General features: G+C 35.1%; 2 protein-coding genes across 2 annotated transcripts in view; one reads left to right on the forward strand and one right to left on the reverse strand.

Annotated features, from left to right (window-relative positions):
* The window catches only part of LOC107729232 (histone-lysine N-methyltransferase SMYD3-like), a 181,466-nt gene extending 172,875 nt beyond the window's left edge, over positions 1–8,591 (reverse strand). Inside the window, exon 1 of the mRNA XM_016539664.1 lies at positions 8,350–8,591. Coding sequence (XP_016395150.1) covers positions 8,350–8,513 — 164 coding nt within the window. The 5' untranslated portion in view covers positions 8,514–8,591. The remainder of the gene's footprint in view (positions 1–8,349) is intronic.
* A 302-nt stretch (positions 8,592–8,893) lies between these two features.
* Positions 8,894–13,968, forward strand: LOC107729304 (dimethyladenosine transferase 2, mitochondrial-like). The gene is made up of 9 exons (XM_016539773.1): positions 8,894–8,992; positions 9,813–10,278; positions 10,357–10,448; positions 11,535–11,688; positions 11,824–11,972; positions 12,082–12,171; positions 12,294–12,356; positions 12,994–13,145; positions 13,243–13,968. Exons 2-9 carry the CDS (start codon positions 9,834–9,836, stop codon positions 13,427–13,429), a joined length of 1,332 nt encoding a protein of 443 aa, XP_016395259.1. The 5' UTR covers positions 8,894–8,992; positions 9,813–9,833; the 3' UTR covers positions 13,430–13,968.
* The last annotated feature ends 82 nt before the right edge of the window (positions 13,969–14,050 follow it).

Here is a 14,050-nt window from a genome sequence, read left to right on the forward strand (position 1 = left end):
ATAGAGAGAGGGGGGGGGGTATTCTCTTTCATGCTGTCATATATATTCTCTTCCACTAAAATATATTTATATAGGTAAGAGGAATTCCAAGGTATCTGATATGTGAAAAATATTAAACCGATGTGACTAATAAATATTACATGGTGTAATAAATTACTACAATAAAAAGGTGAAAAAATCTGAAAAAGCTGAAACGATCTTTTATGTCTTCTTGAACTTGTCTCATGTACCACATCCTAGACCTGCCATTTCTGTTTAAAAGCTCTGGAATATCACATCTCATAATCTCATAATCAGAAGAGGCTTTCATGCCTCAGCAGGAGAAGTGTGAGTGATATTTTCCAGACAACCGAACAAAACCTGGGCAGCGTTTCTAGCCAGCGCACTCAAAATCACTAGAGTTACGAGGCTGAGGATAAATACAGGTTTTATTCTCCTATTGACTTTCAATCAAAGGAACAGAGGACGGAACATAAACAGCGGTGTTCTGCAGCAGAAGGACAAATGCAGGACGACCCAAACATGATGCTCAAGGTCACAGGCTTGCTCTCTTCCAGCGGCTCTTGGTAGCATGATGGATGCTTTCACAAACGCATTTGCTCACGATACAATGACTAGTCTCTTTGCCATGGCTCTTAGTGCATCTTGTTGAATTGAGTTCAAAAGGGGTACTGGAAAGTAATCCAACACGTCATTCACGACAAAAGAGCAGATCGATGGCTTTATCCTGATCTGCCTGAGAGACCAGAGGAGAAGAAACTGTTCTCCAGGACTGCAGAAAGTGTGTCAAATGAACACAAATGATTAAATGCCTTACAAAAAAAGTACCACACCATGATGCCTTACAGTACAATTTAGACACCATATGGTACTCATAAGAAAAAATAATTGACAGAAACTACAGATTTTAGTTTTATTATTACGAAAATATACATATTTAATTCTTAAATAAATAAATAGAATAATACTGCCTGTGGTTAATCACATTTATTGGTTCTCTTCTCTTTCTTAAGATTACTAACAAACATGTGTTTATTATATTATCTTTCCTTTATATATTTATTTAAATATTTTTTTTATGAATATTAATTAATGAATTAACTTATTTTAATATTGTTAAATATTAAGCCAGATTCTGAACAATGATTTAACAATATTTAGGTTTATTTTTTATTTATTATTATTTAGGTTCAAACATTCATATAAATATTTAAATAAATTTAGATGATTACATTTATTTTTTTATGTAAATAAATAAATAAATTTTAATGATATTAAAATAGTAAGATTCTGAATAATTTTTTACAATATTTAGGTTTATTTTTAATTTATATTATTTAGGTTGAAACATTCATATAAATATTTAAATTAAATGATTAAATTAAATTTGTATTCCATATTTTTTTTTTCCTGCAAATAAATAAATAGCCAGAATAAACACATCAATTTAAGTGCTTTCTAGAGACAATAAACTGGCTATATTTAATAATATTTATTGGTTATCTTTCTATTTATTTATTTCTCTATTTTTTATATTTTTATTAAAGTTATTTTCTTTTGGTAAAACAACTAAAAAAATACAAGTGCTTTGTGGAGGACAAAAAAAGAAACGTTAACTTGTAGCATTAAAAGCACAAATCTATGAAATAACAGTCAACGTTATCTTACAGAAACCATATGCTGTTCAATTAATCTGTTATCAGTCACAATAAAAATAAAAATAAAAAGATCAGCTTACAGTATCAACCAAAATTCTTTTTTAAATTATTTTTATTTAATCTAATTTTAAATTTTTCGTGACAGGACAGTGGAGATCTGACAGGAAGTGAGTGGGAGAGAGAGGGACGGGATCGGGAAAGGTCCAAGAGTCAGGATTCGGGATGATTTAACTAGGTTTAGTAAAGAGGAAAAAAACTATTCTGCGACATGAAGTTTCTGTGAATTAAACTGGCATCAGCAAGCTGGGCTTTAAACTTTCATGTTTGGCTTTCATGTCACGCTTTGTGTTTACGGCTTTCTAATCAATCTTACATTTAGACTGAAGCAGCTACACACGTTTCACGGCTGGCTTTTAATCACACAGGCCTGTCTGTTATGGCTAATGCATAGATAAATTATATATTCATGAATTCATGCATCTGATCTCCACAGCGCAAATGCTGCACACGCAAAAAAAACTTCCTACAGCTTGTTTGCCTTATAATTCCGTAATAAATGATTCAAGAACAGATGTTTGCTGACAAAACTGCACAGAACAAATCAGTGAAGTTAATCACAGAGACGGCGCCGCTGGTCCACAGCTCGTACAGGAAGAGAGGTCTGGAATGGAAGAGCATCGCTCCATGAGAACAGATGGCGGATTTAAAGAGCAGGCACAGACGGAAGCATCAAAGCAACTGGTGACCAGTGACCTGCACTGCAAAAATGGCTCAATTCTGCTTTACAGACACATTTTCTCTGACATCTGAAATGGAACCAACTATTTTGATAGCCTCATATTAAGCAGGGCATCAAAGAGCACAGGAAGGTGCGATAAGACACGACCATTTCACTGATAAGACATGAGGAGCCTTTGAATAAAAGCATAGCTTTGAATTTCTTTATGATTTATGGTGTGTGTGTGCGTCTTCTGCAGGTGCATGAAAAACCCATAATCCATATCATTAGAGACCTAAAACGCCTAAAAAGACCCAACATATGCATAAATTACTCCATAACACACCTCCAGTCGTCCTTTATCGTAATGGTTTGTTTATTTGCTGACCTGTGGCTACTGGACACACGCTGGGACGGGGAGGAACACATTAACCAACTCCTTAATGTTTCCACCCACAGTCATTAGTGCTCGTTACAAATAAACAGACATTCAAGAGTTATTATTATTATATGAAGTAAGCAATAAAATGACTTTATAAAGCTGTTAAAATTGTTACAGCACTCACAGAAATGTATTATTCATCTGAAATGCATTTTGCAGCCCTCTGGCACTTTGAAATGCTTTAAAATTAATGTTAGTATCGACAAAACACATGGTTTCACAGCTGAATGGAACTGCAGCTGAGATTTCAGCATGACTCCCGGCTACTGTAATTGAAAATGAGTAGTTCAATAGTGAAGCAGTCATGCATTACACACGGTTTACTTTGGCTTTAACCAAGGTCAAGAGATATTGCATTTCATCAACAGGGTGTAACTGTCTCGTCACGCTGTTGAAGGATCTGACACTTGCTGCAAGACTGACAGTGGCAAATATGCTTGAATTGTTTTGCACTGGAAGCCCATTACAAACATGGGATCATGCACAAGTCTTTACTGAAGCAATGCATCTAAAGGTCCCTGAACTGTTCCTGAGAAATTCATCTTCTATAGCAGGTACACCACATTAACCTTTACGGTGCATAGTTATTAATATTCATCTAAATGCATACAACTCGTTTTATAAAAAATAAATAAAAAAAACTCTCCGTATGCTGTGTCATGCTGTGACCTCATTATTCCTAAATTAAGCCCAGGAGAACAAGTCTACATCTGTTGCATTGCTTTCAGCAGAATAGCATAAAAAGAGCAGTTTAATCTATCATGATTAGGAACGAATGATGCTACAACACAACATCAATGTCATGCATCTGAGGGATTCTCAGCAGTAAAATTAATATTGATTCATATGTTACTTTAACCCATTCATGTCATGTCATTAACAATTTATACATACATTAACCCTGCTGGAGTTGCGGCATAGTAGTTAGCACATGTACATAATGAGCCCTGGGTGCTCATGTGGGTGATATGAGTTTTAATAAGGCCAAACAAACAAACAAACAAAGCAACAAATAAATACTATATCTCATTTAATAGTAATTTATTTGATATATATACTGTGTATATATATATATATATATATATACATACACATACATGTATGCAAATTTAATAAATATAATACGTTACATAATACGTTTCATGTTTTATATTTAAGTCATTTTGAATAATGCATATTAAAGAAATACACAGGAATAGAAATACATGTAAAATATCATATAAACAAATGATGTAAAAAGATAACGATTTTTTAAATATTTAATAATATTTAAAATGTTAAACATTGAAATATTTAAATATATATAACAATATATTAACATACTTATTACAGTTATATTAATATACTACTTATTCAAAATTCTCTACATACAAATATAAGTATGACAAAAAATACAATTCAATTTAATACAATTCAATTGACATTATTTTATAGTAATTTTGAAAATTATATTTAAAAATATGTAAAATACATTCATATATAATAGTATTTAATGAACATTTAATGGTAATATTTGGAGTATTTTACATTTTTGAAAAATATATAGACAAATATATAATAATATATAAATATGTTTATTAGAATTATATGAAAATGCTAAATATGGTAAAATTAAGATATCATTTATTTTACATAATATTATTTTGAATATTGCATTATTTTTTTGTTAAAAAAATTGTTAATCTTGTTACTAACTTATTTTCATGGTATATTTTTGAATATCGTAGTAGTAGCATCTGATACCATCATCTGTAAAGAGTTAAAGTGCTCATTTCTGAACATATTGTAAAATCAGTTCTTTGAGCTCTGCGACAGCACAAGCATCTTTGGGTTTATTCAGAGCAGCAGTCAGGGACCATTACAATACAGAGCTCTTCTGAGCGGATTATTAACGTTCTGTTTCCATGGCGTTTCTTTTCATCCCCAGTGTTCTCCATGCAGACGGCTCTCTATAGATGAGCCAGGTTATCAGCAGGACTGAAGCACTAATCCCCGGCCAGAAATGACTGTCTTCCGAGCCTGTTTGTCTGCTTTTTTCCCTCCCTCTCAAGTGGAAAGATCCACTCCACAAGGTCACGCTCAGAAAAGCATTGAGCGGGAGTCAGGAAAATGACATACCTGAAATATGATGAACGGCCGCCCCGACCAGCCAAAAAGCAGATGGCAATTAATACTTAGACAGGGAACGGATGAATAAAAGAGAGCAGGAGGAGGGAGAGAACCAGAAAAAGGGCGAGAATGGATACCTTAGGGTGCGTGTGTTTACTCAACTCCAGAACATGACACTAAAAACAAGTGCACGGGAGAATTAGTGTAACCTCGTTTAAAAATATTTTAAGAAAGAAAGTAGGCCTACTTAAATTACCTGTGAGAAATGTTTGATGTTCTGTGACACACTTTGGAGTAAAAGCGCACAGTGTGAAACAAACGAAATGACAACTGATGATGCCTCAAACTACCGCAACATAGAAAAGTGAGGCTTATATTTGAATTTGGCCTATATTTGAATAGAAATCTGGAGCAGATTAATGCTTAACTGCTCTGTCAGTGTTGGTGCAACTTGAGTAAACTGGTGAATTAGTTCTGACTCTGAGGTACTTGGTTTCTGTGAACTTCACTGAATGTATATGTACTCCCTAGGGCTAGGCCATGTTACAATACAGATGCAGTGCAATCATCTAAAAAAAAATTGTATGTCATATAGTCCGCAGTGCACTATGCAATAACAAAAATTCCAAATGGTAGCAAGCTATATATTTAGACAGCCATAAGTTAAGACTATAATAAAAAATAAAATGCCATTTTGTCTATCAAACATTAAAAGAGTCTTCTTAGCCTTTCCTGTAATGTCACTAAATTAGACCATGTTCTTTTTTGTCAGAGTTTCTAAATCCTTTACGTTTCTAGATGAACTAAAAGAATAGCCAGGTTCATAGCTACTGAACAAAAGTCTGAGACCAAACTGAAAGCAGGGAAATAGTTTTAGGATTTTAGACATGTACAGACTATAATAAAAAATAAAAAAAATATATATATATATATATATAAAATATGTAATTTTTCATGTTTTTCCATAAATATATTTAAACTACCATGACTTGAGTATATAAACAATATATGCATGTGTATGCTTTAGGGCTGCAAAACGATTAATCGTGATTAATCACATTCAAAATAAATGTTTATGTTTACATACTATATGTGTGTGTACTGTGTATATTTATTATGTGTATATAAATACACACACATATATGTATATATATTTTAAAAAATATATGTGTATATATTTATACTTGTATATAAATTATATTATGTATAAATATAAATGTTACATATAAATCGAACATATTTTCCCTAAATATATACATGTATGTGTGTGTATTTATAAATACATAATAAATATACACAGTACAAACATATAGTATGTAAACAAACTTTTATTTTGAATGAGATTAATCGTGATTAATCATTTTGCAGGTTTTGCTGAATGCAATGTATATTTTATATTGCTTTAAATAATTATCTATATTTAGACTACCATGAGTTAAGGCTATCATAAAAAGAAATGTGATTTTTTTTAGTTTTATATACATATATTTAAAATACCATGAGTTAAGAATATCTACAGTATACAGGTGTTTTATATAAACTCTTATGTAAAGCCATCTTAACTCAAATTCATGATCATCTAAAAAAAGGAGTCATTTTTAATTTAGTTACAATTTTTATCATAGAAGAATTAGGCCTACATCTTACCACTGCTAATATGAATTCTGCATAATCAAACTGAAATGGAAGGTCAAATTAAGCAAAATATCTATATTCTCTCTCTTCTCTCTATATATTACACACGGCAGATGAATAGTATGCTGTTCTGAACATAGTCTCTGTAAACTTTACACAAGCTGCTCAAACAAAAACTACAAACTCTGTAGAGTTATTATACATAAAAATGCACAAAACTATAGTTTCATTTAATTAATTTCTTTTTTATTAATTAATAAAAAATTTTAAAAAACATGCTAAAACTAAGCTAATCCATTGGATGTGCAGTGAAAATTAATTAATCCTGTCAGTTAGCATGGAGGGTAGAGATGTGCTAAAACTGCCTTCACTAAAAGTAAAGTTTAGCCATTTAAAAGCAGTTTTTAGGGGTATTTTTTCTTATCCAAAAGAGGTGTAAAGTCTTTATACTATAGATTATTTTATTTTAGGTAGCCAATGTAAACAGCACTCTAATGTCGGACAACAGGTCGTGTAAAATAACTCGAAGTGCAGCAACATCAGAGAAAGAGCAGCAGCGCCCCCTAGAGACCACACTCAGAAGTGTCATGCATAACTCATACATTTTTTCCTGCATCAATTTATGATTGCTCTGAATCCAGTCATCATACAAACTCATTTCATATCACAAAAACATAGGTAAAACGACAGAAGAGAAGAGAAGCATGCAGAGATTTTAGCTTTTTACCTTTACAAAGTAGTACTGCCACAAATACCATGGTACTGCAGTGCATATACTATGTCATTTACACACATGGTACCAGTGGCGTGCACAGACCTCCGGAGGGGCAGGGGCTAAGCCACGTTGCTGGGGGGTTCCCCTCTGTAGAAATGCACTGAATGGTATCATGTCACTATCTTCCTAAATAAAATCAAAGAGGCACCACTGCACATGTTCAAAAACATGTACAGGTGCATCTCAATAAATAAGAATGTCGTGGAAAAGTTCATTTATTTCAGTAATTCAACTCAAATTGTGAAACTCGTGTATTAAATAAATTCAATGCACACAGACTGAAGTAGTTTAAGTCTTTGGTTCTTTTAATTGTGATGATTTTGGCTCACATTTAACAAAAACCCACCAATTCACTATCTCAACAAAATAGAATACTTCATAAGACCAATAAAAAAAAAAAATTAGTGAATTGTTGGCCTTCTGGAAAGCATGTTCATTTACTGTACATGTACTCAATACATGGTAGGGGCTCCTTTTGCTTTAATTACCGCCTCAATTCGGCGTGGCATGGAGGGGATCAGTTTGTGGCACTGCTGAGGTGGTATGGAAGCACAGGTTTCTTTGACAGTGGCCTTCAGCTCATCTGCATTTTTTGGTCTCTTGTTTCTCATTTTCCTCTTGACAATACAAGATTCTCTCTGGGGTTCAGGTCTGGTGAGTTTGCTGGCCAGTCAAGCACACCAACAACATGGTCATTTAACCAACTTTTGGTGCTTTTGACAGTGTGGGCAGGTGCCAAATCCTGCTAGAAAATGAAATCAGCATCTTCAAAAAGCTGGTCAGCAAGGAAGCATGAAGTGCTCCAAAATTTATTGGTAAACGGGTGCAGTGACTGAGTTGAATTACTGAAATAAATGAACTTTTCCACGACATTCTAATTTATTGAGATGCACCTGTATTAGCATGATATATTGTCCAAAACAAACATTGCAGCCTATATATCCAAAAATACACATATCAGTACCATGGTACTTTCCTGTAATATATTTAAGCACGAAATATGGTTTCTTACCTCTTGAGACAACTTTGGCAGGCAGTTTTCAAGAAATCCTTGGCTATGCAGAATGCATACGGCTCGCATGAATGAATCACCTCACCGGCTTTGATTTCACGCAGAGCACGCAAACCATTTCCTTTAGCCTCACTGACAAACCTCTCCATATTCACAGCCATCATATCACAACAATATCATCACTCGAATTCAGCGTCCATGTGCCGACATACAGTTCATACACATTATGAATGCCCTGTTTGTATTCATGACTGTCAACTTGACACGGCACTGCGCAGGTTATTAAAAAGCCGAAGCTCACTACAACACATTTCACCACATATCAGATCTTTTCATAATTATTTATATAAGTATAAATAGTTTATATTGAGACGAATGCAAGCTGCACATAATAATATTAGAATAACACAATAACAAATAATAGAATAATAATATCAATACATCCAAGAATGCGCAAAACTGACGCACTCTTGATCAGCATAGTATTTTGGCGAGTCGCGGCAACATGACGTACGTTGTGCGCCGCACCAATAGGATTGCGGAACAATCGGGTCAACAACATGCGGGCTTCAATGTCACAGACGCGCGTGCTGCGCAGCTTTCATTAATGTAGATCCCGTGGACAAGAACTGTATTATTTGAGGTTAGTTTGGGTTCAAATTATCTATAAATGTGTTGCCAACAATCTGCATGTGTTTATTTTATCAGGAGAGACTGATAGTTAACGAGTAACGTTACGTTTTGCTGCCACAGCATGGGACAGGATTATAGTAGGCTACGTAATGTGATGAATTTAAGCCAAGGTCCAAATGTGCATTTATTGATGCATTGTGCATTAATCAGAGGCGGACAAATACTCAACTGTATTACTTGAGTGAAAGTACAGATACTGCTGGTCAAATATTACTCCGTTGCAAGTAAAAGTTGTAAAGACAGATTTTTACTTAAGTAAAAGTACTTGCTTTTAAAAGTACTTAAGTAGCAAAAGTTAATTTCCTTTTTTATGTCAATGCACTGTTTTATTGTTGTACGTAATACTTGCAATACTTCTAAGTAAATGTACTTAGTTACTGTCCGCCTCTGGCATTAATCATGTATTGATGCTTATCTAGTCATTTAAATCTGTTACAAATGGCTCGTTGTGATTACAATCTATATCAAATTATTTTATTGGAATTTTTAACGGAAATCCATATGTCAAAAGGTTTTGGAAGCCTGTGTAGTTCTGTATGTTATGAATTTGCCTATAATGCATATTATAAATAATATATTAATATTATATAATGCATGTTATATAAAACGCATAGGGTTTCTTTTTCAAGCCGCGTAAAAAAACTTTAAAATGTTTTATGTATTGGGCAAAATGCAGTTTATATATATATAATGCAACAATATTACAGTAAAAAAAAATTAATTGGTGAGGTTTGGATTTACTATTTTAATTGCATATTATATGATTTCAGGCTTCAAGCTTGTTGGTCATCATGGCCACGTGTGGAGGATGTAGGTTCTTTGTCCTGACTTTAAGAACTCTTTGTGGAACATCAAGATCTGCATCACCCTGTGCTCTGCCTTTAACCAAATACAGGACTTTGTCCACCTCTGTGAGAACTTACTCTCTAGACCCATTCCCCTCCGGGTCAAGGAAGACCCCGGCTCAGGTGGGCAAACCAGAGCGAATTTCTCCATCCTCAGGAGGCGTTCAGAGGAATCTCTCTGCTGTCGCCGTGCCCCTGCAGGGTCAGTTTCGCCCCCTCTGCCGGTACGATCCTTTAGATTTGGGCGATGTGGATGAGAACACACAGAAAGCGCTGGCCTGTAAACACCTGAGACGGTTCATCGTAGACCCTTCCCTCGCACGAATCGTGACCGACCACCTCGCTGGAGACATTGATGATGGGAAAGCTGTTATATTTGAGTGTAACCCAGGTGTGTGTTCCTCAACTAATAATTTAATGCTGTCAGTATTTGTAAAAATATTAATTTGGGTTTTGTCTCTGTCCGCAGGTCCTGGGGTGTTGACACGCGCTCTGCTGAACCGTGGGGCTCAAAGAGTAGTAGCCCTGGAAAGTGATACAAACTTCCTTACTGAGCTGAAGGTAGACATCCGAAATGATCTAATCTCATTCTGCTCACTGTCAGCTTTTATTTCCCTAATAAATAACCTAGAGGTGGGCAATATGGCAAAAATATCAAAGCACAGTATTTTTCAGGCAGGGTGACAATCCACAGTCTTATCACAATTCTTTTTTTTATGTTGATTTTTAGACTATTTTGCAAGTTAATTAACTTATTTTCCTATTATGTTCCCTATTTCCCCTACTGAATTAAGTAAATATATTTTGGATTGTTATTAAAACTACAACAGTTCTTCAGAACTCACCCTGAGGCCATCCAAGATGTAGATGAGTTTGTTCTTCTTCAGAACAGATTTGGAGAAATTTAGCATTCCATCACTTGCTCAGCAATGGATCATCTGCAGTGAATGGGTGCCGTCACAATGAGAGTCCAAACAGCTGATAAAAACATCACGATAATCGACGTGACCCCAGTCCATCAATTAACATCTCAGGAAGTAAAAAGCTTAATGTTTGTTTAAATAAGAAGTTTTAACTTCAAACTGTTGCTTCCACCTTAAATAGTCAACTGTCCGTAATACTGCTTTCTCCAGTGAAAAAGTCATCTCATGACACAGATTAAGTGTTGTTTACTAGAGGAAGCATTATTATGGATTATTAACTGGTATTTTGACCAGAAGAAATGGTTTAAAAACATCTTAATGATGGATCTGTTTCTTACAAACATGCAGCTTTTCATTTCGCAAGACATTGTTTTTAAAAGCTATTTGAACTCTCATTCTGACGGCACCCATTCACTGCAGAGGATCCATTGGTGAACAAATTATACAATGCTAAATTTATCCAGATTTTTTCTGACGAATAAACAAACTCGTCTTCTACATCTTGGATGGCCTGAGGGCGAGTAAATTTTCAGCAGATTTTTATTTTTGGGTGAACTATTCCTTTAAGACCTAATGCACTGATCCAATATACTGACACACATCCAATCTCCTCCCAACTGTTCACCTTTACTTGATTATTATGAAGAACATCAATGTCAATGTAACCGCGATAGATATTAATAAAAAAACAGCACACCTCTAAAATAACCTTTGATCCTAAAAGGACCTGGAGCACAAACTGGAAGGGCAGCTGGATGTGGTTCATTGTGACTTCTTCAAACTGGATCCCATCGGCCACGGCAGCATGAAACCTCCCGCCATGTACTCAGAGAAGCTCTTCTCTGACCTTGCCATCTCTGAGGTTCCTTGGTCAGCAGGTTAGTGCCCTAAACATTCAGATTATTGTGAAAGGGCAGAAAGAAGGAAAGTAATGAGAGAATGAGTAAACAGTCCGTTTTAAGCAAGGAATAAATGTGTACATGTTTTTTTATTTCTTTCCATTTCTTGAGCAGATGTCCCAGTCAAAATTGTGGGGATCTTCACACAAAGAAATGAGAAGAACATACTGTGGAAGCTGATTTACAACCTGTTTGAGTGCCGCTCCATTTTCCGCTACGGACGTGTGGAGTTGATCATGTTCATCAGCCAGAAAGAATACACGGTGAGTTTGCATGTCTCCAATCTATGAGAACGTTTAAGTTATATAAGTAGCAGGGGTTTGAGCTTTCAAGCTGGATCCAAGTATGAATTATGATTTATTTCTCTTTCAGAAACTAGTGACCCGTCCAAGAGATTATAAAAACTACCAAGCTTTCAGTGTTCTCTGGCAGATGGCCTGTGATATTGAGTTACTGCATGAGGTGAGACATTCTTATCATTATTTATGCATTATTGTTACCTTTTTCTGGGAATAATTATCAATTAATGATTGGTGTGTTTGTGCATGTACTGTTTTTGTGAATTTCTGCTTCTTCATTACCAGGAGCCATTGTCATCCTTTCTAACTGTAACCAAGAAGACTGGAAGGCCCTCCTCAAAGAACACTGTAAGTATTGGCACACAAGTACTATCACTTTAAGATTCAGCATCTGTTAAAGGGTTAGTTCACCCAAAAATGAAAATTCTGTAATTAATTACTCACCCTCGTGTTGTTCCAAACCCGTAAGACCTTCGTTCATCTTCGGAACACAATTTAAGATATTTTGGATGAAATCTGAGGGCTCTCTGACCCTCCCATAGACAGCCAGGTAACTACCACGTTCAAGGTCCAGAAAAGAACCAAAAAATATCTTAAATTGTGTTCCGAAGATGAACGAAGGTCTTACGGGTTTGGAACAACACGAGGGTGAGTAATTAATGACATAATTTTCATTTTTGGGTGAACTAACCCTTTAATATTGTATAGTGGTTCAGGAGAAGCACTGTGTCATCACATCCTTCTTTCTAATGAATTTGATTGCAGTTCTTCTTAATGAATAACCTGAAATCATTAGTAAATCAGTCTGAATTGATCAATGTGTCATTGGTCTGAATCATGGGCTGAGCCAGACAACTCATTTTCCCACTGAATAAACTCAGATTTATCACTCACTCACTTAATTGCAGGTTAATGCTCGCTATTAAAAAATGAGCTGAGAAACTCCAAAGTTTTTCATTTACACGCTTTTTTTTTTCCTCCACAGCAATCCCAGAGTGATAACCTTTGCTTGGTGCGGATAACTCCACGTGAGGACTTGTTTAACTCTCACCTGACTCCCTTGAATGGCAGCACTCTGGTTTTGATGGTGAAACAATGCCTTGCCAAAAGGAAAAGCAGACTGATAGAACAAATTAAGTAAGTTTATGAACTCTGACCTGTATTTAGATACAAACTAGAACCTATATAAGGGCGGCTGTATTCATACTTTCCTTTTGTCTTCTGTTTTCCAAAGCTCATGGAGTCCCGACAGTGGACCAGAGCTCATTTCAAAGCTGGGCTTCCTTGACGACACAATGACAGGCGATGTTTACCCTGATGAGTTCAAGCGTCTGTTTGAGCTAATGGAGCAGTCCGGAAACTTCACTGAGAGCTGGCTTTATGAGGAGACGCTGGAAACCACAAACAATGGTCACGCATAACACCGCCATATACAGACATTCAGAGCTAATCATGGATGAAAAACAAAAGACGTTGTTTTATATGGAAGAGACAGCTAAAGAATAAAAAAACACTATTACTTAAAGAAACCCAAATCCTTAATGATGGCTAATAGCCTATTTAGACAGACTTGTCTGTGAAGGACTTTACATTTTGATAAAGTTGTATTTGGTCATAAAATGTGGACTGGAGGAGCTGGTTTCATCAGTGGTCGTTTTGGTTGACTGCTGGTTGGATACCTTTGGACGAGTTTGGAGACGTTTTTTGGTATAAAAAAAAAAAAGATACTGTCGCATTTTCAGAGAGGTATTGTTGCCATGTTGAAGCCATGAAGCCAATAACCATTAAGTGTGTACTACAAGTACACCAAATACCTGCTTGATCTCTTTGATAGTAAGCAGGAAATATCACATTTGAACATTACAGGAATAAAAACTATTTGTAATTCTAATGATTACATTACCAAACCCATTAATGATGTAAATTTTCAAAAGGACTTTTTGTTTGTTTCCTTGTTTTTGTCATTTTTTGTTTATGTTTGTTGTATTTAAATATATGAATTTTTAATAAACAACAAATAAATGACTACATAAATGTAAGAA

This window comes from Sinocyclocheilus rhinocerous, unplaced genomic scaffold, assembly GCF_001515625.1.
Source record: "Sinocyclocheilus rhinocerous isolate Xijiao unplaced genomic scaffold, SAMN03320098_v1.1 scaffold1268, whole genome shotgun sequence".
NCBI lineage: Eukaryota > Metazoa > Chordata > Actinopteri > Cypriniformes > Cyprinidae > Sinocyclocheilus > Sinocyclocheilus rhinocerous.